The 24163-nt window shown below is 39.9% G+C and overlaps 1 protein-coding gene across 1 annotated transcript in view; it reads left to right on the top strand.

Annotated features, from left to right (window-relative positions):
* Window positions 1-24163, top strand: part of LOC107727693 (A-kinase anchor protein SPHKAP) — a 116257-nt gene that overhangs the window by 88716 nt on the left and 3378 nt on the right. Inside the window, exons 5-12 of the mRNA XM_016537646.1 lie at window positions 9962-10021; window positions 10434-10571; window positions 10668-10926; window positions 12317-15671; window positions 16374-16550; window positions 18933-19016; window positions 19441-19487; window positions 22168-22352. Of these exons, the coding sequence (XP_016393132.1) occupies window positions 9962-10021; window positions 10434-10571; window positions 10668-10926; window positions 12317-15671; window positions 16374-16550; window positions 18933-19016; window positions 19441-19487; window positions 22168-22352 (4305 nt within the window). The remainder of the gene's footprint in view (window positions 1-9961; window positions 10022-10433; window positions 10572-10667; window positions 10927-12316; window positions 15672-16373; window positions 16551-18932; window positions 19017-19440; window positions 19488-22167; window positions 22353-24163) is intronic.

Genomic DNA, 24163 nt, shown 5'->3' with positions numbered 1-24163 from the left:
AGGGGCGAGGTTGTGGTTAGAACGCTTGGTTGAGTGCATCAGACGAGACGATGAAGAAGTTCATCAAAGCCGGAACTAATCGAGCTGTTTGTGCCAGGCTGGGGAGAAAGGTATTTTAATAATGTAAATTATGTGAAAATGTATGCGTTTTTCAAACCACCAAGCATGAGAGCATGTTCTAGTACACCCCCAAAACAAAATCAAGACTTTGTAAAAGAGCATAATAGGACCTCTTTAACATACTGAACATGCATAAATAATTCCTGTGCGCATTTAGCAAAAATATTGATGTCAGAGATGCATAATGATCATCCTTATGTTAGAAACAAACATAAACTGGTATGTGTCAAGAGAAATTCAATGTATAAATGGATGCGTTTTGGTATACATTATTCGTTAATTTACAAATAATGGATACATTTAGAGTAAGCAGAAAAACCTGTATATTTAGTTAATTGTACACACACTGTCTGACCTACACACTTCCATGACCATGTGTGCTTAATAAATAATAAATGAAAAGTTGACGTGCCACATGATGGCAGCGATCCAGACTAACGTGTGAGAGCAGTGGCACCTGATTTGGAAGCGCAGATTGGAGGAACGGACCAGTAAAATAAACCGTTTTAGAACAGAAGTCAATAATGAAAGTGCTATTGCGTTCATCCAGTAGACAAGTTAATATGCGTTGGTTTTGAGTTGGGATGTTAATTAGCACACAATTTATATAGGGCTGAAAAATAAATTATTCTCACAGCAGGCAGAATGAGTTTGGGACTCCTTAACAGATATTGTTTTCCCTTCATCAGTATCTTAATTATTGAAGTTCAGTCACAGCTTGGAGCTTCTGAAGGCAAACAGAGCCAGTGATTTTTCATCAGTTCATTAGAACAGCACATATATTACACAGGAGGAAAATAACTGAGAGGCTTTAAAGTTCATGATTCTACTTCTTAAATGTACCATAGTTTTGTAAAGTTTTAACCATGATAAACAGATTTTAAACCATGCATTGATCCTCATTACTATTGTTAGAGATAAATGTAGTTTCAATAAAACAAATATTTATAAACACATAAATACAATGGTCATGGTAATCTAAAGTTAACTGGTTTAGGTTTGTCAGTCCCAATTAAACAAACCTAAACCAGTTAATTAAGGTCTTCTTGTTCAGGATTGGAGTAAAGTATTGTAATATGAGTCCCCCAAACGCTGGGACTCTCATGGGGCCGAATCAAGGCTGCTGCCCAATATAGAGCACGATGGAGGACCCTTGTTGATGACCTGTGCCCCACTTGGTGTTCAAAGTATTAAGAGCTTTTTACACCTGCATTTTTAAAATATATTTATATAGTGAAGATATAATTATATATAGACAGATATATCAAAGGAGACATATTATGCCCCTTTTTACAATATGTAATATAAGTCTTTGGTGTCCCCAGAATGTGTCTGTGAAGTTTCAGCTCAAAATACTCCACAGATCATTTATTATATTTTAAAAATGCCTATTTTGAGTGGAAGCAGAAACACACTGTTTTTCGCTCAAACTTTCGCCATGGCATTAGAACTAGTACACCGTTGTCGCTTGCGAAAACACAATAAAGGCGGCATGGGTGGAAACTTACAGATTAAGGGGCGGTAATATTATAATGAGATCCCTTTGCCACGTCACCAAGGGAGCGAAATCTGACGCGCTCGTTTTCTTAGATGCTTGCAGAAAAAGGCTTACCAAAACAAGAGGAACGTAAACAGGGGAACACTGACCAATTAGAGGACAGCTTTACTCACATGTGACTTGCATAAACACAGTTTGGTACGCTTTGCAATGTTGCCTTGTGGAAGCGAACCGAACCAAGAAGAAAATGCAACATTGTAACTAATTAATCCCTGTTTCGGAACGATCTACAGGTCTGAAAGCACCCCAAATGCATGGTAAATGTTGGGTAAAAATGGTGTTTTGAAACACTTTCAAATCTATGTTGTTGCCTGTTTTCTCTTGCCTTCTTTATAAATGCTGTCTGGAGTGTCGGGGCTGTTAATATTTGCGTAAGTACAGAATCATTTGGTGTTTCTGCTCAGGTTTGTAACAGATCTTTCAAAATGTGACCGTTTAGTCGCAGTCTGGTGCCCTGTGATTGGGATGTAGTATTACAGCAAATGACCAGGATGTGAGAAGCATTTCAAACTACTCGATTTGTAGTCTGTGTGACTTTAACGGGGCATGATTTCACCCACAGAAATCTCTGCTGATTTCCACAGGATTGAAACCTTCACCATTCTCAAAGTTCTGTGCGTTCCCATCCTTTATGTGTTTATTTATAAAATATTCTGGACAATTTGATTATACTTGCAGCTGAAGAGGAGTCAAGTAATCAGCTATGTTTATCACATATTACAACATATAAATCCATTCCATGGAATTACACGGATTTTCTCCCAGAGTCAGCCTAGAAAATGCACAATAAAAAACTGCAGATTTCATATGGGCCTGGTAATAACTTTTTTTATACTGGGATTTACCCTGACAACCAGAAACCATCTTATTTGGAGAATGTAGTAGAGTAGGCTATTAGAAACACATTAATCCTGTATAGTAAGGACGCTTAAAAAAAGATTACAATGTAATTGCATGACACTGTAAGTTCTAAACACATCAAAACATTAATATTTTTTAAGAGTTTGGAGCAATATATCCTAAATTGAAGCAAATTAAAGTTCCCAGGGGGGTATGAAAAAACTCCAATAATTATGGTGGATAAACAAGGCAGTTATAAAATAAAACAAATAAATATTTGGAAAAAAAATTATTTTCAACCCTCATTCTGTACCTTTCTCTAAAATTACCTGTTTTTAAGGGACATGTCCTTTAAGGCTTCTCAGTAATCAGCCACTGTTATGACTGGCTAACGTCATTGCATATGAAACAGTATGAATGCCCCCTCGCTATCTCATGTGTGTTTTGACAACATAATCCAAATAAAATGGTCATTTCCAGGCAGAGCGTTATGAAATCATTTACTTACGGTTTGTTATGCAGCTGCAGTCAGATCGAGACCACTTCATCTTTCAATAAATGTTTCTTCGTGAACTCTCCATGACACCGTGCCTTGTTTACAAAACAAAATGCTCCGATCAATCCTCTGACACGATCCGGGATGCCATTAAAAATAAACTATCCACTTGTTCCTTATGCTGGGATCCTTCTGATATCTGTACAAAGACGTGAACGAGCTGTTTGAACCAAACGTGGCAAAAGCGAATCTTCTTTCACTCCATTTGTCCTATTGACAGACTCAAGCGCGTGGACTGTGTCAGAAAGTGAATGCGCATCTGTATACTGTATCCAGTGTAGACAAGATAGCAGCAGTGATTGTAATTTATATTTGCTTTTCTAGCATTCAGCGTGATCAAGTGTCAAGCCGTTAAGCGGTGAATGCCAGTGGGCAGGGCCTATGGTGAGAAGATGACTATTCGTCGATGTCTTGCTCTGGAGGCGGTGTTTATGCAAACGACTGTGCCCAGGTGACGTCACCTTGCCCCTCAGATGAGGAGGATGTTTTAAGCTATGAAACTTGCAGGATTTTTAATGGTACAAAGACCTCTTATATGCCAAAAGATCAATGAAAATTTGATTTCTCATGTCATGTCCCCTTTAATCATAATTTGTGCGAAAAGGAATAAAAGTTGTTGGATTGTTGGTTTTTTACTGTAGGTAGAAGCACGTTTTTCCAATGAGCCTGGGTGAAAATATCATTAGCACAGTATGAACAGAAGTTGTCAATGGAAAGTTCTCACCATGATACACAAACAAATGTGTGGTGTGTGTGTGTGTGAGAGAGAGAGAGAGAGAGAGAGGATCCAGTATGTGGTGTTTAAGTACACTGAAGTAAATGAATGTTATAGTGTGGAACAGAAATTCAGACAGATGGACTATCGGACGAGATGTGCAAGTGTACAATAATGAGCGAGCGGGAGGATTGTGTTCTGTATTGTGTTAGTGAGATGCAAATTTCCACTCTGCATAAACAGATTCTAATTCAGGCTCAGCTGTTAACTCCCGCTTTGTCTCACCTCCTCCCTACCTTTTCCAATTTCATTTAATATACTCATTTAATGAGTAAAGTCATCACCATAACATCACTATACTCACCTGAAGCATCCATCTAAACCTTAAAACCTTTAGCAACCTCCTCTACTAGTCATTCTGTAACTGTATATCACGTTATATTCATATGAATCAGTTTTGTTCACTCGTCGGTGATGCGATGTGTTAGTTGTCATTTCCAGAATGAGAACTTGTGTTCAGAATGTTCTAATCAGGTTTATTTTAGTATCACTTAGAAACTAGTGGTTGACCGATATATCGGCCGTTATTTGGCATTTTTCAAATATCGGCATCGGCCGATAAGTTTTTCTGTTTGGCCGATGTGTTCGAGGCGGGACTTTTATTTTGATGCCACGCCAGACTTTTATTTTGACAGCGCCGAGAATGGCAGCGCCTGAGCACACTTAGTCTTAGTGCTCACATTCTCCTCCTTGTTCGCTGTCGTCGTTAACAGTTCTGTCTAATATGTATATAAGTCTTATCTAATAATCAGATAGAACTGTTAAACAAAGGAATTAAAATTAGGGCTGGTAAGCGATTAAAATTGTTAATCTAATTAATTACATGATGTGGCGATTAATTAATCGCAAATTAATCGCACATCAAATTTGGCTGAGAAATTACTCCCAAAAGATAATTTAACGTCATTGTTGTGTAAAGCATCAAACAGACATTACAAAAAGTAGCTTCAGCAAGAAATATTTGGTTTGATAAAATTTATTACATATACTCTTTTGGACCATGAGGGTCATTTTGAGTCATTTTTGGGTGGGTGAACTATACCTTTAATAATTTATTTTATTAATTTTATTATTATTACTATGGAAATATGAAATTATTTATTTAATGAAATGATACTCTAAATAATAAACTAAAACTGCCAGTAGGTGGTGGTAAATGTCTTAATGATTAAGTCATCGAGTCATTTATTCAGTCATTTGATTCGTTCAATTGGCTGATTCATTCAGGAGTATGATTAAGTCATCGAGTCATTTATTCAGTCATTTGATTCGTTCAAATGGCTGATTCATTCAGGAGTGAAGTAAATGGTTCTTTATCAATGGTCCATTGAATCATTAGGCTTGTTCGACTTGAAGCGGATCATCCCCATCAGACCGATCGGTGTGTGCAAGAGCTATAGAGAGCAGACGGCTCCTTATGCTTTTGAATCGCTCTCGCGCTACTTTGATGTCATACACCGATCTGTCTGTGCAGCGCCGCTTCGAATCCAATGCGCCTATGGCCAATGGTTCAACGCGCCAATTCGTTCACCCAATCCGTTCAAAACGTGCATTAAGAAATGAAATGCCGCTGTGTGTTGCTCGGAGACTAACGGTTCTGCTTTGTCTTTATATTTTTGTTGGCAAAATTGAACAAAACAGACAACATTGTGTCTAAAATAACACAATATTAACTTATTATTTACTGAACTCTTGTATAAGATCAGTATCACATTTTCACTCATGTGATATTGCACTTATAGCTTGTGTGATATTGCTTAACTATATGATGTAAATATGAGACAAAAACTCAAACAGGGGCATTTTTGCCCCATATCTTGAATTTTAGGGACATTCTAACTACGTTCTCTAGGCTCCATCACGCAGTGACTTGTTGCCCTGCATCATATTTGTCATCGATCAGCTGTATGAAATGTCAGATGACCCACATAGGTCTGGGGTGGGGCAAGTGTGTTAAATGCGTTAATAATTTTAACGCATTATTTTTCACCGTAATTAATTAGTCTAATTAACGCGTTAAATTACCAGCCCTAATTCAAATGTATACAAAAAAGTATTATAACGATTGCTTTAATATTATTAGTAATAGAAAGGCAAACATTATAATACTTTCTCGTTTGCCATCAGCATTCAACAAATACTCATTTATATCATTTAAACAAATCTTTGAATGAATAATGAACATTAGCAAATACGCATTTATATCATTTAAACAAATCTTTGAATGACTAATGAACATTTAATTCCACAGACCTTCCAGACTTAGTCGAATCCAGTTGTGAGATCTTGTGAAGTGTGCATTTGTATCCTGCATGATCGTGTGTGCTCTGTGTAACGGCTGGTCTGTGCGAATTGAATGTGGACTGGAGGAGAGTTCAGCTTCACTGAAGATGCGCGATCGACAAACTTAAAACTCGTGCTTTCAAATTATGCTGAGCTTCATGCTTTTGCCCAATGTCATATTCATGTCATTTTCACTGTGTTCTGTATGTAAAATTAGTGTTACCTTGGTTTTATTGAAAAAATATGATTCCCAATGCACACAAACGTCCCAGAATACCGAGTGCCCTGTTGGTTACAGTGTTTACTTTCTTTTGAATTATATTTTTATTAAATATTTATTTATTTGTGAAAAATACTTTGTCTTCTAAAGTATAAGTATGTTTATTTTACACATTTATTTTTTTAATCCATTTTCTAATTATTTCAAATTTCTTAAATATTAATTAAAATAAATAAAATTATATCGACTTTATATAGGCCATCAGCCACCCTGCTTTCCAAGATATCGGCATCGGCTGTCAAAAAACTGTTATATTTTTATGAATATTTTGAATTCGTTTTAATGTTTATATTTATAATTTTCTTTTTAATTGTTGTGTTTAAAAGTTTTAGTAATTTAGTGTTGTTTTTGCCTTTTTTTAATAGTTTTTGATTTTTTAAAATGTATTTGTAATTTTTTTTTTCAGTTTGTTATTTTAGTACAAGTTCAACTAAATTTTTTATACTGAAAATAAGAAATGTTGCCTTGGCAACAAGATACAATTATAGTTTTAGTTACCTAAAATAACCCTGGTTCAGAGATTCCATCACTGTTATTTTTTCTATTTCTTGGATTTGTAACCTATGGACATGAATGAAACCTCAAATCAGGGTCAAAAAGGACCTTATTGCCAACATAACTAGGCATAAATATTTTTCCAAACATGATTTTGCATTATATTTTTTTATAAATCCTTATAAAAATGATTATTTGGTAGTTTTCCCTTGCATGTTAGTGACAAACAGTGGCCGTTGTGTCACTTGCTGCATCATATACGAGCTAATTTCCTTTCTGCGAATGGTACCTAGCAACTACTCAGAACACCCTAATAGTCACTAGCAAAGTCTTCGCAACCATTCAGAATGATCGCAAACCAGCACCTTAAAGGGTAATCCATGCGTTTTTGTAAGATAAATATCCATATTTCAAACGTAATAAACACTTTTTTCTCACTTTCGCTGACTGTGGTACACTGAAGACGTTCAGGCAAATGACGTAAGATTTATGCGTCGTGTGCGCGCCTCTGAGAAATGCAGGAGCAATTAAAATTACTTTAGCAAAGGAAAACCAGTCTCCTCTTGGCTTATATCAAAATCCTCCGACATTTTTCTTTACAAATCCTCATTTTGAGCTTCCAATTCGTGAATGGCATTTTGTTTTGTTTTGTCTCTGCGTTCGTCACTAATCACGCAACGTCGACGTCATCCGCCGGAACGGCTTCCACGTATGTCAATCAGCGGAAGTGAGAAAAAAGTGTTTATTGCGTTTAAAATATGGATATTTATCTTACAAAAATGCATGTATTCGCTACAGTAGGCCTTTATTCACCCCCCGGAGAGGGACGTTTTATTACGGATGCACGCACTTTATTTCACGTCTTCTGAACTGTTGACAACCAACACCCGCTTACCCCCATTGAAAGGCTTGGAGGGGCCAGGACAATTTTTAATATAACTCCGATTGGATTCGTCTGAAAGAAGAAAGTCACATACACCTAGGATGCTTTGAGGGTGAGTAAAACACAGGCTAATTTTCATTTTTGGGTGAACTAACCCTTTAAAATCATGGCAGCATCTTTTGCAAGCACAATGAATATAAAAAAAATCTAATTAGACTTACCATTTATTTTAAGAATGCACATTATGTATTTTTTATTTATTTATTTGTTTACTAGGCGTGTGTGTCAGAAAAAGGCAGTTACTGAGCCACCTATCAGCACCACAGTACATTAATGGTGCCACCTGACAGCTGAGACACTCCAAACCTCCAGCGCAAGATCGGTTTCTTATGTGAATATGACAGTTCAGGACAATTATGGCAGGTTACTCACTCACTCTCTCTCTCTCTCTCTCTCTCTCTCTCTCTCATTGTCTGTCTTTCAATAGCAGATGCACTCCTTAGGCCAGAACTATTAACACACTTCATACACTTAGTTAGGGCTGTGCAAATAATCGAATTCGATTATCATGCACATCTCGTCAGTAAAGCCGGTTCTGTGATTAGTAGTAAATCTCCATCACCTGCTTTCAAATGGAGCGGCATTTACTACACAGAGCCGTACTTCACTGACAAGCTACGCAATATCGCGTTCATTATCGCCGATGTATTGCCTGCATTTGAAAGCAGGTGATGGAGATTTACTACTAATCACAGAACCGGCTTTACTGACGAGATGTGTATGATAATCGAATTTGATTATTTGCACAGCCCTACACTTAGTATATAAACCCTATATGGATGCACTAGATCATTTACTGTTGCATTAAGTACCAGCAGCTGGAATAAGAGAGATGAAGTGCTACATCTGTGGTACCTGAAGGTGAAATCCATCCTCGCTCAGAGAAACCTACAGATTCCAAAGACGTTTGTCACTAATGTGATCTTAGTGCAGAGTGAAAGAAGAGCTCTCTTACTCACACTCACACATCCACAAGGACACATTTGAAACAAACATGCATCTAGCAACATGATATGCTTTTAAGATACCAATGAGTCATCAGAATCAGTAAGGTGCAGCCTCTGTGTTAGTGTGTATGTGTGTGTGTGTGTGTGTGTGTGTGTGAGAGAGAGAGTCAATGTGCCCACATTAAAGAACCCTCAAAATCAAAATGATGTCAAGTGAATAAATGATGTGAGATGAACGCAGATGAAAAAGAGAGTGAAAAAGCTTTGTTTAACAGTAAAGAGTGATAAAAAAGCGATAAGTGCGGTTCAAGCTGTGTAAACATTAGAGAAAGAGACAAAGGTTTTTATATGCAATGTCTTAAAGTTACCCAACCTTGTGGCGTTCTAACCTGTATGCTTTTTTTGTCAGTGGAACACAAAAGAAGAAATCTTTTCCATACAATGTCAGATCATAGTGACACAGCTGTCAAACCTGACAAAAAAACACCATAAAATTGGTCCATGTGAGTCGTGCACTGTATTCCAAGTCTTCTGAAGCTCAGCGGTAGCTTCGTGAGAGGAAAATCATTTAAAGGGATAATTCACCAAAACCATCAAACTTGGCTGTCTATGCAGCAGATTTTTTTAAATCGGTGTTACATGACCAGAAGAAACAGAGAAAAACAGCAGTGCCTGATCTGTTTGCCAATGGTTGGGTATACAAAAATATGGATGTTTGATCTGTAGTTTTAACGTAAGCCCTGGAGCTCACAAAAATGATTTTGTGTCATCCAGTGGACCATTTTTCTGACAAATGTGCAAATAACATCGCAAAACAATACATATTTTGCATCTACATATACTACTGGCATTGTAACAATACAAAACTGGTTGAAAATCTGTGAACTTGTCCTTTAAGTCATTATTCATTACATTCAGTGCAAATGTGGCACTTTTAGGCAACGCTGCAGGAGATTTGACATGTTGTAAATGAAAGTGATGAATATGCGGAATGAAGAATGACATTTAATAGCTGCGACAGATGAGAAGATTTTCAGTGCTGCTGTTGTGTGTGCTCCTGTGTGTATTTTTGGTACACTGTGTTTGTGCGCTAAAGCACATGTACAGATACTTTACTTTTCAGGTATGTGCTTATTTCTCTAAGCTCAGCCTCTCTCTTTCCAGATCTGCTTCGTAAACCTGGACAGACATACTGCTGAACGGCATGATGACAGCTATGTTAAGGTGGGTTACGTCCTAACCCTATTACGTCGTTTGGGCTGCCTTGTTGAGCGCAGTGGCAATGAGAACATTATATTTCACACACTTTAAGCTGTTTTATTTTCCAAATGTAGTAGGATTAGACCAACGAATCGAATCGTTCGGTTTGTAATGCGTACCGAACCGAAAGCCTCATACCGAACGGTTCAATACGAATACGTGTATTGTTACACCCCTACCCTCTAACCTTCTCATTTCTAATTCATTTAAAGTTAATAACAAATATATGAATGTCTTTCATCATTTCCTAAGCGTACGACATCAACAATGTTTCATCTAATTAAAAGGGAAATTAGAAACAATACAAATTACCAAGATAATGCAAGCAAAGACCCACATTTATGTGACTTGAATATTAGCATAAATTTCCCCACAGAAACTGGCCTCGGTGTGCCCAGAGCTGCCACGGTTAATTGAGTCTCTCGGAGTGCGGCAACCCAAAGAAAATGAGATTCTGCTTCTCAGCAGCCTAGAGTCACCAGACTCCTGCCAGCATGACCCCAGCCACCCACAGGTAGGATATGAATACAAACCGGAACATCTGACATAATTTTACAGCCAACAGTCTGCATGGTTGAACTGTGTTTGTGTTTATGTATGTGTATCTCAGAGCCAGAAAACAGCGGATGTCTGTCTGGTGCATTGTTCCTGTGGGTACCGCCCAACCCAAACCAACAGTGTCATTTTTGAGATCAACAAATTCCTGATTGGACTACAGTCAGGGCAAGAGAGGCAGAGGCATGGCCGATTGGCTGGTCAGCGGGCTGCTGAAGATGACACCAACCGCTCTGTGTCATCCATAGAAGAAGACTTCCTCACTGCCTCTGAACAGCTTGGGGAAGACAGCGAGGATGACCCATTCAGAAATGGTAAACAGTGCATCCATCTACCAGAAATCTAATTCCACACAGAAATCCAGTCATTGTAGTTCCATATCTTATCTTATGTAGTATTTTCTATGTCCTTGCTGCTCGTATGTAATGAGAAAACTCAACATCAGTGCAGCTCTGGCACTTTCACTGCATCTTCCCTCCTGTCCACCTTGTGAATAGACAGAAAATTGCTTGAATTATGGCTGAAAGAGCATTCAACCATTTACGTTTTCTCGGTTTCTGTGAGCCTGCTTCGATAAGAGTGGCCCTATTTGGAGGACTGTTTGAGAGTGTTTCCACCCCAAGGCTATTTCTTAGTTTAGTAACACAATGTAGCCCTAGTCGCTACCAATGAGATTATGGTTTTCAAAACAATTTGGGCATGTCATATAAATTTGTATCCATAAAAAGCATATAAATAAAGTCTTTAGTTTTGCTTTTGGGAATAATTTGGATGCCGACTTTTGTCTAGGTTGCACTGCTTATAATAATAATCAGAACTGCAACCTGCTATACTTATTTAGATACAAGGTAACCAAGCAACAGCATGGATGCACAAGAACATACAGCAGTGAAACAATTAATTCACTTCAGTCTATGTTAATGAGTATGTGTGTGATAGAGAAAGAGAGACAAACGGGAAGAATAACAAAACATTTTATGAAGGTTGTTTTTGGGAATATGCCATGGAAGACTCCCTAACAAAGAAGCACTGTCCCCAAAATGTCTTGTGCATTTTCTTTGTGCATGTCTGAAAGCTTGTTTGTCTTGCATTATTCTGTGCTACTGCTTTGGCCTCTAACAGTAAGCCAACCCCATGAATGTCTTCATGTGGCGATACACGCCCCAAGTCTAATATTAAAGAGACAAGATACACTGGGCTCTGCTGGGCTAATCTATAATTAATCTCTCATATGAAATTAGAAGTAACACTGTGTGAAGGTTATGCTCTCCTCAAAGACAATGTAATATTCATAATCATATCAGCCCAGATATAGATCTGCATTTGTATGGTCTTGGTTATGGAAAAGGAAAAATGGATACAAATACAATAGTCTGCTATGGATAGCTCTGACTGGACCCTCACTATATCCATTGGACATAGCAGGCGACAGGAGAGGATAAATCTTGACACTTTTTACCTCCTTTTTCAGTTTTGTCCTTTATTTTCATTTATTCTCACACTTTTCATTATTTTCATTCAGTTTCATTATTTATTCTCACACTTCCTCATATCTCCTTCTCCATATCTCTGACTTGGCCTGTGAATGGGCTTCATTTACATGTGCATTAAATTTGACATTTTATATAGGATTATGAAACTGTTTTCAGAGGCCTGGCTTTAATCTATTTCCTCTCTCTGTGCCCCATGTCTTTCTTTCTGCAGATCCTGAGATTTCTATCATGCCCGAGTCGGTTAAGGTGTTGAGAGCAGCCCACGCTCAAAGAAGGAGTGAAATAGAGAGAGAGGATAGTGAGGACTCTGAGACCCTCTGCACCACTTCCAACTCCCAAAAGCTTTCAAGAACATATTCCGCCCCCTCAAGAGGCCCACCTGCTACCCCCAAAAAAGTCAGTCGTCACACCAGCGAGTCAGCCGGTCACTATGCTACCAATCTGGCTGAGTCAGTCCTGCAGGATGCTTTTATTCATTTGTCAAAGGACGAACCTTCTTTTGTCACGGAGGCAGCAGTGAGTGTGTCCACCACCTCACAGCACTCAAGTGATATAAGCCATTCCAGTGAAGAGCCACTGAGGGCTCGAGCCTGCTCTTTTGAACTTCCTAAAATCGTGATTGTCCAGAGTCCTGACAACAGTGAGGAGGTAACAGAGTGGCCGGAAGCTCAGTCACATGGGACATCAGTGCATGATAGAGGAAATAGGACCAAAACAATGCACAACTCGGCAATTGGACACGCCGCCAAGCCAGTGGAAATTGCTTTGGCATGTGCTGCGAGTGTCATAGGTACCATTACCACCCCTCAGGTCACAGAACAACTCGCACTGGAGTCAGGAGAAGAAAATGAGTGTGAGGATGAAGAAGAAGAAGAAGAGAGTGAGACCGAACAAGGGGAGTATTCATTTTCCTCTGCAGTATGTGGAATGTCTCAGGTCGTTGGAGCCGTAGCCGCAGTAGATCTAGCAGATGACTCTGGGGATAATGACGACTCGACAGACATGTACTCTGCCTCTATGGGACTTCTGTCAGTTGCCCAAGCTTCAACGGCAGTGCCTCTCCACTGTAGCATTGCAGAGGGCACCAGCGTCGAGGCTTTCAGAGCCAATGTTGCTGAAGTTCTCCTCAGGGAAGCTTCAGCTGTACTCACCCACAGACAAAGTTACTCAAGCATTGCAAACTTCCTTGAGACCACACATAACAAAATAGTGGATGGCATCACAAATCCAAGAAGGCCCTATCAGGAACAACAGGATCTTGATAACTTTACCCAGGAAATATCAGATAATATCTTTCAGTATGCCCTTGAGAAGGCTGAGAAGAGAAAAGAGCTCGAGGGTCCTGGCAAAGATGTCCCAAACATCGAGGGTTTCCTCTTGGATTGTGTGAATAATTTGCTCTTTGATGTCTTATGTGGAACATCAAGGAAAATCAGTGACATTTCAAAATGTAACTTGGGATCATGTGACAGGCAAGAAGGCAGCATCAGCTTTAGGGAGTATGAGGCTGATACCAAGTCTGGCAGAGAAGCATTGAGGCAATTACAGCATTTGATTGAGCCAAGCCAGGCTTATAATCATGGCGAGAGGCGAAGCAGTGTGGAGAAGTTGTCTGCTCTCATAGGGAAGAGAGAGAGAGAGCAAAAGCACGTACAGGAAGAGAGAGAAAGTGAGCCAAAACTGAAAGAACCCTACAGACTTAATCTGAACAGAGTGACTGCCACTATGGTCAAAGAGCAGTCTGACCTGGGCAGGAGTGACAAGAACGCAGACTCTGTGCTCTCTTCAGCTGAAAGCTCACCACTTCACATGCCACGAGGGAGAGCAGGAGGAGAGAGCGAGACCAGGCAGCAGTCTGTATCGTCCTCTTCTGGAGCACTTGTGGCACTTAAAATGGATTCATGTGAGTTCAAAACTCCTGTCACATGCTTCGCTGAAGACTTGGCAACCACGGTGGTCTCCATGGCTACAGAGCTGGCAGCGATATGCCTGGAGAACTCCAGCGGAAAGCAGCCGTGGTTCTGTGCCTTAAAGGGTGGTTCGGAAGGTCCAGAGGGACTGCTTCTGCCCTGCCGCACAGCTGCAGCCCTCCGCCGGAAAGAGACGCAAAATGGCACCACAGTCACCAAGAAACACAGACCTCCACGTCTCAGTGAAATCAAACGAAAAACCGAAGAACAGCCTGAGCTCATGGAGCGCCTGGTCAACCGTGTCGTGGACGAAACTGTCAATCTAGACGAACCTACCACCTCTGATCCATTTGCACTCTTTGCGTCAGAGGTCACAGCCAGGATAATGAACTGCCCGGAATTGAGTGTGGTGGACACTTCCAAATCTGGCCAGTCGTCTCGCAGCCGCCTACAGTGTGAGAGATGGAGCAGCAAGGGCAAAGCGTCAAGCTACGAGAGCATTCCAGAGGAGGACGCAGATCCCTCCGGGACAGCAAACACTTTGGGACCGGGAAACAGGCTTGGGCATAATTTAAGCAGAGGTAGCTCTATCTCCAAGCAATCCAGCTGTGAGAGCATTACGGATGAGTTTTCTCGGTTCATGGTGAACCAGATGGAGACAGAAGGTCGAGGGTTTGACCTTCTGCTGGACTACTATGCTGGGAAAAATGCCAGCAGCATCCTTGCAGCAGCTGTTCAGCAAGCTGCCAGTAAAAAAAATGGACACCTCAATGTGCGCACATCATCTTGTCTCTCTAAGCAGTCTAGCACTGAGAGTATCACTGAGGAGTTTTATCGCTTCATGCTAAAAGACATGGACAAGGAGAACAAGGACTACAGTCTGACCAAGACCAAAGAGTGGAGTAATAGCCTATTACCCCCATCCCCCAGAACCCCATTTTGTATCCGTCAGTCTTCTGTTCCTGACAGGCGATCCTCAGATTCCAGACTAACTGTAAACTCACCCATCAAGGCCAATTCATTCGATGGTTTTGCTCGAAATGTACACGGGGACTCGCTCAACATCTATCCAACCAACTCTGTGTCGTCAACGGGACTCTGCAAGTCTGATTCATGCTTGTATAAGCGTGGCCAAACGGACCAAATCACAGACATGCTGATTCACGAAACCTGGGCCAGCTCTATCGAGTCTCTAATGCGCAAGAATAAGATAATAGCGGAGCCCTCAGAGGACAGTGTGGAGCTCGATTCAGCAGATTCGCAGCCACATGTACAGCTCTTTGCTAACCGTCTAGCGGCAGACATCGTAGAGAGTGGCAAGTCCCTGCTTGGAGGCCAGCAGGACGGCGTTGTGGCTGCTTGTCAGCCACAAGTTCCAGTTGGAGAAAGGAGACACGGCTTTAAGCAGTCTCGTCGTGAAAATATTGGAAACCGGCCAAGTGTAGAGCATCAGGAAAATTGCGGTAGCTCTCACAGTTCGTCCTGTGTGAGGCAAGCGTGGCGTGGACAGAGGGAGGTACCCTTGATCCACATTGAACCGGATCAAAGAGAAGAGGCCTCAGAAGATAGGGGGAGGGTTGGGCCCCACCACACAGAAGCATCCCATCAGATCCAGCCACAAAGTGGCAAAGAGAGTGAGACAGCAACCAAAAGCAGGTACATAAAATCACCCACATCCTTTGTTTCAGAGGCTAAGCCTTAATTCTTATAACTGCTCAGAACACAATGTGTGCGAGAGTGAAGTTGGTAAGAAAAACGAGAGAAGGATTGCACAAATGTTAAAGGTGTCATGAATTGCATTTTTCTTAAATTGTATTCTACCCTGATTTTACCACGTCAGTGGATGGGCCAAAGAGGGAATGATAAAGTAAGCACTGATATGTGTCTGTGAAGGCAGTCTTGTGCTGATTAATTCTTTATTACGTAATGAAGAGAAGGAAGTACAAAATGAGTTGTTTTGGCTTTCAATAAAAGTTTTTGGACTAACAAGGATGTTTCGAAACTTAGAGTGTTTTCTATAGTACAGTGACTTCTTATAGATCATGGAGAATTCTCAATTCATGTCCCCTTTTTCAGAAGATAACACAAAACATTTTGCTTCATGTATTGTCACACGTGGTGTTTATAAAACCAAACAGCACATCTCTGTAAAGGGGTTCTCCTCTGTAACACCCATTTTTACCTAAACTGCTAAACAAAAAAATAGAGAAATATAAATTGACATTATACCTGTTTTCCCTTGATGTTTCGTTTTCTTGACCCAGGCTCTGGACAGTGAAAGATGCTTTGGGGCAAAATTAGAATTACTGGCTCATTGTGACACTGCAGTTTTGCCGTGTGTCCTCTTTCCCCCCTCAGCAGTGACAAAGACAGGGCCTCCTCAGTGGCCACAGCGCCCTCTGCAGGTGTGGAGGTGGAGCGACGCTCTCTCAGCGCTAGCAGTGAGGAAAGTGGCTCAGGCAGCTGGGCCCAGATTGCCCCTGAAGACGACCCCCAGGAGGAGACCACCAGTAGCTTTATCCAGCTAAGCGAGGGGTCAGTCTTCCAGTAGACCATCATGCCTTGCTGGACAGTGTGGTTTCTCCATTTGGCTTTTCATTAAGCTACATGTGCTAGATGCAATCCTTGACAGCGCTGGGCACGTCCAGAGCGCAGTGTAGCACCCATATGTGAGCCTGCTTTCCTCATCTTTAAAGTAGCAATTTATTAAATTAGAGCTCCGACTAGAGTTAAGCGTTAAAGCACTTACTTTGCCCTCACTGTATAACTAATATAACAGTAGTTTTGACATATCTTAATTGATATTAATGTGATGTGGCTTGTGTGATTAGTCCTCAGCCAGATGGTGTTGTCTTTAAAGTCTGTAGCCATTGCCCTTAATTTACTGTCTAGCACACAAATGCACAGACACAGTGATACAGAATCCGACATAATGGCTTAAAGAGACACACACAAGAATAAGTATAAAAATTAAGAATAAATATAAGAAAATTGCCTACTAGACGTTCATGTCATTCCTGTTATGTAGCACTTTTTTAGCTCTGTAAGTTTTAGAAAATGAATATGCTGGTGTTGTAATTTATAGTTTATACCAGACTTTCAGTAGTGCTCTGCCTACGCTGAGGCACTTAAAAACTTTATTCATTTTAACTTATTTACACAATGGCAAGAAAATGATTTAGGGATATCTAACAGAACAGAAGGGTGGAAATATAGTCAATTTAGAGTTCACTTTAGAGTTTTCATCTCCAAATTGCGAGTTTACTATTTCATGCTGTGTATTAAGGTGTATATAATAGAGACATGAAAATGTTCTGCATAACAGGAATGACCCATTTGTTTTCACATCTGATTATTTCCTTCCATACACACACACACACACACACACACACACGTGTAAACACACTCTAAGCCAGTGCCTGAGGTAGTGTAACTCTCAGAAGTGAGAGAGATTCCATTTGTGAGTCTAGGCCAGCACAGCTGTGTGAGTAAACGGCTCTGACAGCATGACTGGAGTCTGGAGCAGAGCTCTCACCCAGAGACTCTATAGCAGTGCTTATAGTCCTGACAGGATGTGCCTCACACTGACAGGCAGGTGCCATATGTCACATCCTGTTGACTCTAGAATGAAAAGGATGTAATGGGTGTGCGAGTCCCTCTTGCTGATTGAATCATGCCCAGCCTGCCACGCTCACCGACACTTCTTAACCTGCACCAACTCAACGCCATCCTCACTTACCCGAGTCTGGGTATCCGGCCATCCGCCTCCATCTGGCTTTAACCCCCACTGCATTGTCTTTCCGCCCTGTCAGGGGGAAAGGTTACTCTCTGCTTGTTCATCCGGCTGTTGCCGGTACAGGCACAGGTGGCTCACGTTCATAGTCATCAGCTGGCAGTGAGTTGTCGGTGATGTCCATGCTAATGAATCTCATGCCAATGTTCATGCCTACTCGCTCTACTCCAAGCCCCGCTGCAGTCCACGGCTTAGTGATCATCGCTGAGAAAATTAGTAGCTTCTGCATTGTTCACACTCTTACAGATCCAAGAATAAGCATAGAAAGAGAAAAAAATTGGAACAATTAGGACTTTTTAATGTTGCTGAAAGAAGCCAAGGCTGCATTTATTTGATTAAAAACAGTAATATTGTGGAACATTATTATAATTTAAAAGAACTGTTTTCTATTTGAATATATTTTAAAATGTAATTTTTTTCCTGTGATGCAAAGCTGTATTTTCAGCATCATTACGCCAGTCTTCAGTGTCACATGATCTTTCAGAAATCAGCTGATTTGCTGCTCGAGAAACATTTCTGATTATTATCAATGTTAAACCCAGTTGCAGTACAGATGCAGTGCCATATAAAAGTTTGAGGTAAAAAAATAATAATAATAATAATACTTTTATTCAGCATGGATGCATTAAATTGACAGTAAAGATTTTTTTATTTAAGATTTTTCAAATAAATGCTGTTCTTTTGAATTTTCTACTCATCAAAGCGTTCTGAAAAAATGTATCATGAATTCCACAAAAATATTAAATAGCAAATTTTCAACATTGACACAAATAAACATTACTAATAATTGAGTACCAGTAGTAATTGCTAAGCATATTAGATTAATTTCTAAAGGATCGTGTTACACTGAAGTCTGGAGTAATGATGGTGAAATTCAGCTTTGCATCACAGGAATAAATCATATTTATTTATAAATACATTCAAATACAAAACAGTTCTTTTGAATTGTAATAATATTTCACAATATTATTGTTTTAAATGTAATTTAATCAAATCAATGCAACTTTGAGGAGCATAAAAAGCATTCAAAAATTAAAAAGTTATAATTATTCCAAACCTTTGACTGGTAGTGTTTGTGTACACATTTATCTTTTTATGTGCATGTGTGTGTGTGTGTGTTTCAGAAATGGGAACAGCAGCGCTTCTAGTCTGGGATTGGCAGACCTGGAGGGCTTTCTAGACTACTCCATCTCCAGCAACCTAATCAGGTATCCAACAGCAATACACTAACCGCAGCACACTTAGAAATACTCGCTCAGAGCCGGGGAAGCTAATAGCTGTTAAGCGCTCATCCATAACCCAGAGTGCTGTCCAAATCCTCACGTCTGCAGCTCCCCTCGTGAGGATACTGCCACAGTACTTGTACTTCAAACTTGGATCACATTCTGTCATGTTAGAGCGATAGCTTCTTCTACAAGTATGTAAATGTGTGTTTTGCTGTGTCTTGGAACCGTCTCAGACATGGGCAGTTCTAATGGGCTTTGTCGCCAAAAGCCTTTAGTCATTTACTATTTTGAGCTCTTATTAGATGAGTGCAGTATAGTCATGGCCCCTGAGAGGCTCCATGAGGTGACTGGAACACGGCCAGCATTGCTCTATACAGCATGATAATGATAGTGTCTCTGTTTGCAGCGAGGACAGAGAGAGGAAGGCGTCACACTGTCAGGATCAGACGGACGGTGAGTGATCCAGCCCTCTACATGCACGCATACATATTTGAATGAAAGATCATTCATCGCTGGAGCTTCACAACTGTGTTTGGAGTTAAAAGGAAATCATGCTATCGCTGCTCTTCACACTTCTGCGCTAATGTATTCAGTCTGAAGCCGTTTGCGTTTCTCATTTTCTGGCAGTCTGATCTTTTATAGATAATGCAATAAACATTTATTTAACAACATTAGGTGTAACACAAAACCCTAACATACAAAACTGATAAAGAAAAAACTAAGAAGAAACATAGTTATTTCAACAACAAAAAAATTCAACATTTGAAATGTAACGCAGGGAATTCTGGGAATGTCAATTTATGGTTATTCACTGTAAATTATACGGTCTTTTTCACTTCCAAAAATGGTATACTACCGTAAAATTACATGTAATGTCCAATACAGTTTTTCACCGTATATAGCAGGGGAATTTACCGTTAACCATTTAACAGGTTTTTACTGTAGCATTTTTACAGTTTTTTACCGTTAAATTCACGGTCATTTTTTACAGTGTAGGATGTGTCCTACTGCCGTGCTATAAGTTATTACAGGAGTAATATATACTTTTTTATTGATCATCTCAATTTCTACTGTTCTGTTTCTTGGTCTCTACCTAAAATTGTGCAGCTCTGAGCAATAGCAAAGCATTAGACTCATATTCTTTGTTTGATTTTCCAAGCGCCAGAAATGAAACTTACAGTACCTTACACATACAAATGGTTTAAAATAGTTTTCCTTATTATAATTTTAAAGATCGCAAGCACAAATGTGGCACTGTACAGCCCTGTTGTGGTTACTCGTGACCTTGATACATTTTTCTCTCTGTTGTTCGTGTGATTGGCCTTTAATCTTTGACCTCCTCTATCTGGGTTACATCTACAGTACATGAGCTCTCGTCTCTTGAATCAGCGTACAGTCTGTCTTACTGAGCAGCGTTGCTTGCCCTTATCACCTCATCACCCCTCATCGCTCAGTGTGCTTCTAGTGTTTGGCAGACGGACAGATGCTCTCGAGCAGAGAGAGAGAAAGCTAAAGAGACTTTTGTATTGCCAGCACAAACTCACACCTCACAAATGACTCATTCACATGCAAAATGAAATATTAAACTAATATTTTGTCATGTTTAGTTTTTATTAGCAGTTTGATGTTTTTATTTTTGTTTCATTTTTTATTATTTTAATTTTGTTGTTTGTAATTTTTATTTAGTTTATCTTGATCTTGACAAAAACACAACAAAAGTATTAAAACAAACAAAACTTAAAATGAAAACTATATCGAACAGTTCATAAAAACTATAATAGTATCTTACGCCCCATTCACACGGGGCGTCAGCGTCAACGCCTCTCGTTTACTTTGAATGGAGTGACATCAAGCGTTGGCGAAATGAATTGTGGGTCCGTCGCGTCGCGTCGCGTTGGGTCCGTTGCTCGCGGCAGAAGTTGAAAACTTTTCAACTTTTCAAGCGCCAACGCAGGCGTCAGCCAATCAGATGACCTTATGCAAATAACCTTGCGCAGACTCTAACCAATCGCGTTCATGCAACACCAGAAGACTAATGTGATTGGCTGTTGTCACTATGACGGTCGCGTCATCACCAAGCTTCAGAAACGCCCTCCGTCAAGCATTAACGCTGACGCCCCCGTGTGAATGGGGTGTAAATGATTCTAAAGTAACACTAATTAGGTGCATATTTTACAATGCAAGTTACACTTTTCTTGACTCATAAATGCATAAATGTAACATGATCATTTAAATAAACTTTCTGAAATTTGCAAATCCTGTATCCTAATTGGGACATCCACAAAACACACACACACACATTTTAGTGTTTTTTTTGTTTGTTTCTAAATAATATAGAGGAAAAAAGAAGTTGCACACGAGATCATCAATCATCTGATGACAGCTCATCATTGGTTTGTGCAATAAGATAAGCAATGACAGATGAGAACGTTTTCTGTTCTCTCTAAAATGTGCAAATCATTAGCACACAACAACATGAGCTACTCCAAAAAATGCTTAAAACTTAATCTCATTGATACTAAAATGTGACTAAAAGGCTGAATTCATATTAGCCTTTTATATACAAAACAATAAAATAAATATAGCTAAAAAAAAAAGTGAAACAAAAAAAAATCTAGGAGTTATTATGAAAAATGCACAAAAATACTGTTTTAAATAATCCTTATTGATATGAAATAAATATTTTCCAAAACATGTTTGACTCTAAAACTTAGTAAGCGAAAGCTATAAATCAAACAAAAGTTGTGTTGCAAATTTGAGGTTGATATCTCAAAAACGATCTTTCAGGAAGGTTTTGTTTGGGTGCAGTACCAAACATTTCCACTAGATGAAATTCACTGTCATTTTTGACCGCTAACAGTACAATTGTAACTACTGTGTGTGTTCACATAGCAAGTGCCAAAACCTTTACCATATTTCATACTATTCCACTGAAGTTATACTGAATTCTTCTGTTAAAAATGCCCAAACAGCCTCAGTGTTAAAAGATGCATGTTTATTAGAGCTACTCATTTATGCACCAGCAAATGCTTTTTCTTACCTCTCCATTTCATTCTGCTTGCAACATATTAGATCTACAGAAATCACACTCCGAGTAGTGTCTGAAAGTGAGCGGTCTGGTTTTGTCTCGCAGAAGTCACGTCGGGTCTGTCCACAGCGGGCAGCAGCTGTCAGCGGGAGCTCCTGGTGCTGAACTTTGACATGGATTCAGAGTGTGTGGATGGAGAACTGAGAGCGGCGCTGCAGTGGATCGCTGCGTCTGAGCTCGGCGTGCCGGCGCTCTACTTCAGAAAGACTCAGGAGCACAATCTCACGAAGGTGAGGACAAATGGAGGTCGTGCTTTTGTTAGAATAACTAACCAGGTCCGAGCAGAATCTGCACCCACAGAACTGAAAAACAGTTAGCATGGATTCTCTCTGGAATTTCAAATGCATTTTTAGAATAGCATTTTTTTTCGATTTGTGAGTAAAATAAGGTTTGCGTAAAATAACTTGAGGAGACTTTCACATTTAGCTTTTTTTACACAATTACACACACTCAAACATGAATTTTGAAATGGTAGAAGCCAGTAGAGTTGATGCTGTTTATATCATTCATAGCTTATGCAGTAATTAAATAAACCAATGCGCTTACATTTTTAATAGATTTCTAGGAAATAAAGTACAAGAATGGGATGAAATTATTGGTGTGATTTTTGGAAACCTAGAAGAGTGGAAGCTGTTATAGCTGTGAAGAGGGACCAACTCCATATAAATGTCTATGTATTTAGAATGCGATGTTGTTAAAGGGGACATCGGATGCCCATTTTCCACAAGTTGGTATGATTCTTTAGGGTCTTCATGAAATGTCTGCAACATACTTTGGTTAAAATTCCTCAATGGTCTTGTAAAACACCACCCTTTCTACCCTGTCAAAAACAGCTCTGTTCACAGCGACTCGTTTCGGTGCATGTCTCTTTAAATGATAATGTGCTACTGCTCACTCCACCCCCTCTTCCGTTTTTTGTGTATTCAGTGGCTCTGATGTCAAGAGAAAATAAAGAGTCTTCTTTACTTTTACATCCAACTACAAAACTCCTGCGTTGCTTACGAGACATTATTGTCGCTACAGCTGATCGAGTGCAGAGAAAATGGTGGAGAGCGTACAACTGGGTGGGAATATGCTAATACGGGGCAGTCTGTCAGCAGTTGTAGGCGGGGCCTGAGCAGTATGACATCATCAAAACAGCTTGATAATTGAGACTGTTAAGGTTTTTTGCAGATTAAAAAAAGAGGAGTGAATGGATTTTTGTCATTGTTGGGTGGTTGTGTCCACACACTGCAAAGACACATTAATATGCAAACATCACGCAAAAGTGAATTTGGCATCTAATGTCCCCTTTAAAGTCCCTGTTGGTTTAATGGTAAGGTGTCCCAATAGTTTTGTCCATATAGTGTATATATATTTTGGTAATATTTTGGTTCTGCAAGTGAACGTTGCTTTATTGTGCCATCCCAAAGAGGCACAAAATCACTTTCTCGGACTTTTAAATTAAATTGCCCCTATTATGGGTAATGAAAGGTTCATATTTTGGTTTTGGGAGTCCCCAATAACAGGTTGACATGCATGCAAGGTCAAAAAACACTTTCATTGTCTTAAAATATGCATTTATTTTTACCTTACTTGCTCAACGACTCCCAAACGATTCGCTCAACGATTAATTTTTCCAAACCCCTCCGTTACGTGACTGATCTGCGGTGATTGGTCGAATGGTCTCATTTTCATTTCATCTTGCCTGTAATGCCTGATAAAGCACCGTTTGTGAGCGCAGTGCTGCTTTGTGTACAGCGTTACCGGGGAAACCGCTATTTTACCGCTCTTAAAGCGGCACCTAGTGGCAAAGAATGAATTTGCATTTTCATTCAGACCAACGTGTAAAGGCCAACAAGTGGGCGGGCAATATGCTAATGTTTCATGTTGACGTCAACATGAAACATTAGCATATTGCCCGCCCACTTGTTGGCCTTTACACGTTGGTCTGAATGAAAATGCAAATTCATTCTTTGCCACTAGGTGCCGCTTTAAGAGCGGTAAAATAGCGGTTTCCCCGGTAACGCTGTACACAAAGCAGCACTGCGCTCACAAACGC

Source organism: Sinocyclocheilus rhinocerous, unplaced genomic scaffold, assembly GCF_001515625.1.
Source record: "Sinocyclocheilus rhinocerous isolate Xijiao unplaced genomic scaffold, SAMN03320098_v1.1 scaffold4081, whole genome shotgun sequence".
NCBI lineage: Eukaryota > Metazoa > Chordata > Actinopteri > Cypriniformes > Cyprinidae > Sinocyclocheilus > Sinocyclocheilus rhinocerous.
This window is presented reverse-complemented; position numbering and strand designations above follow the sequence as displayed.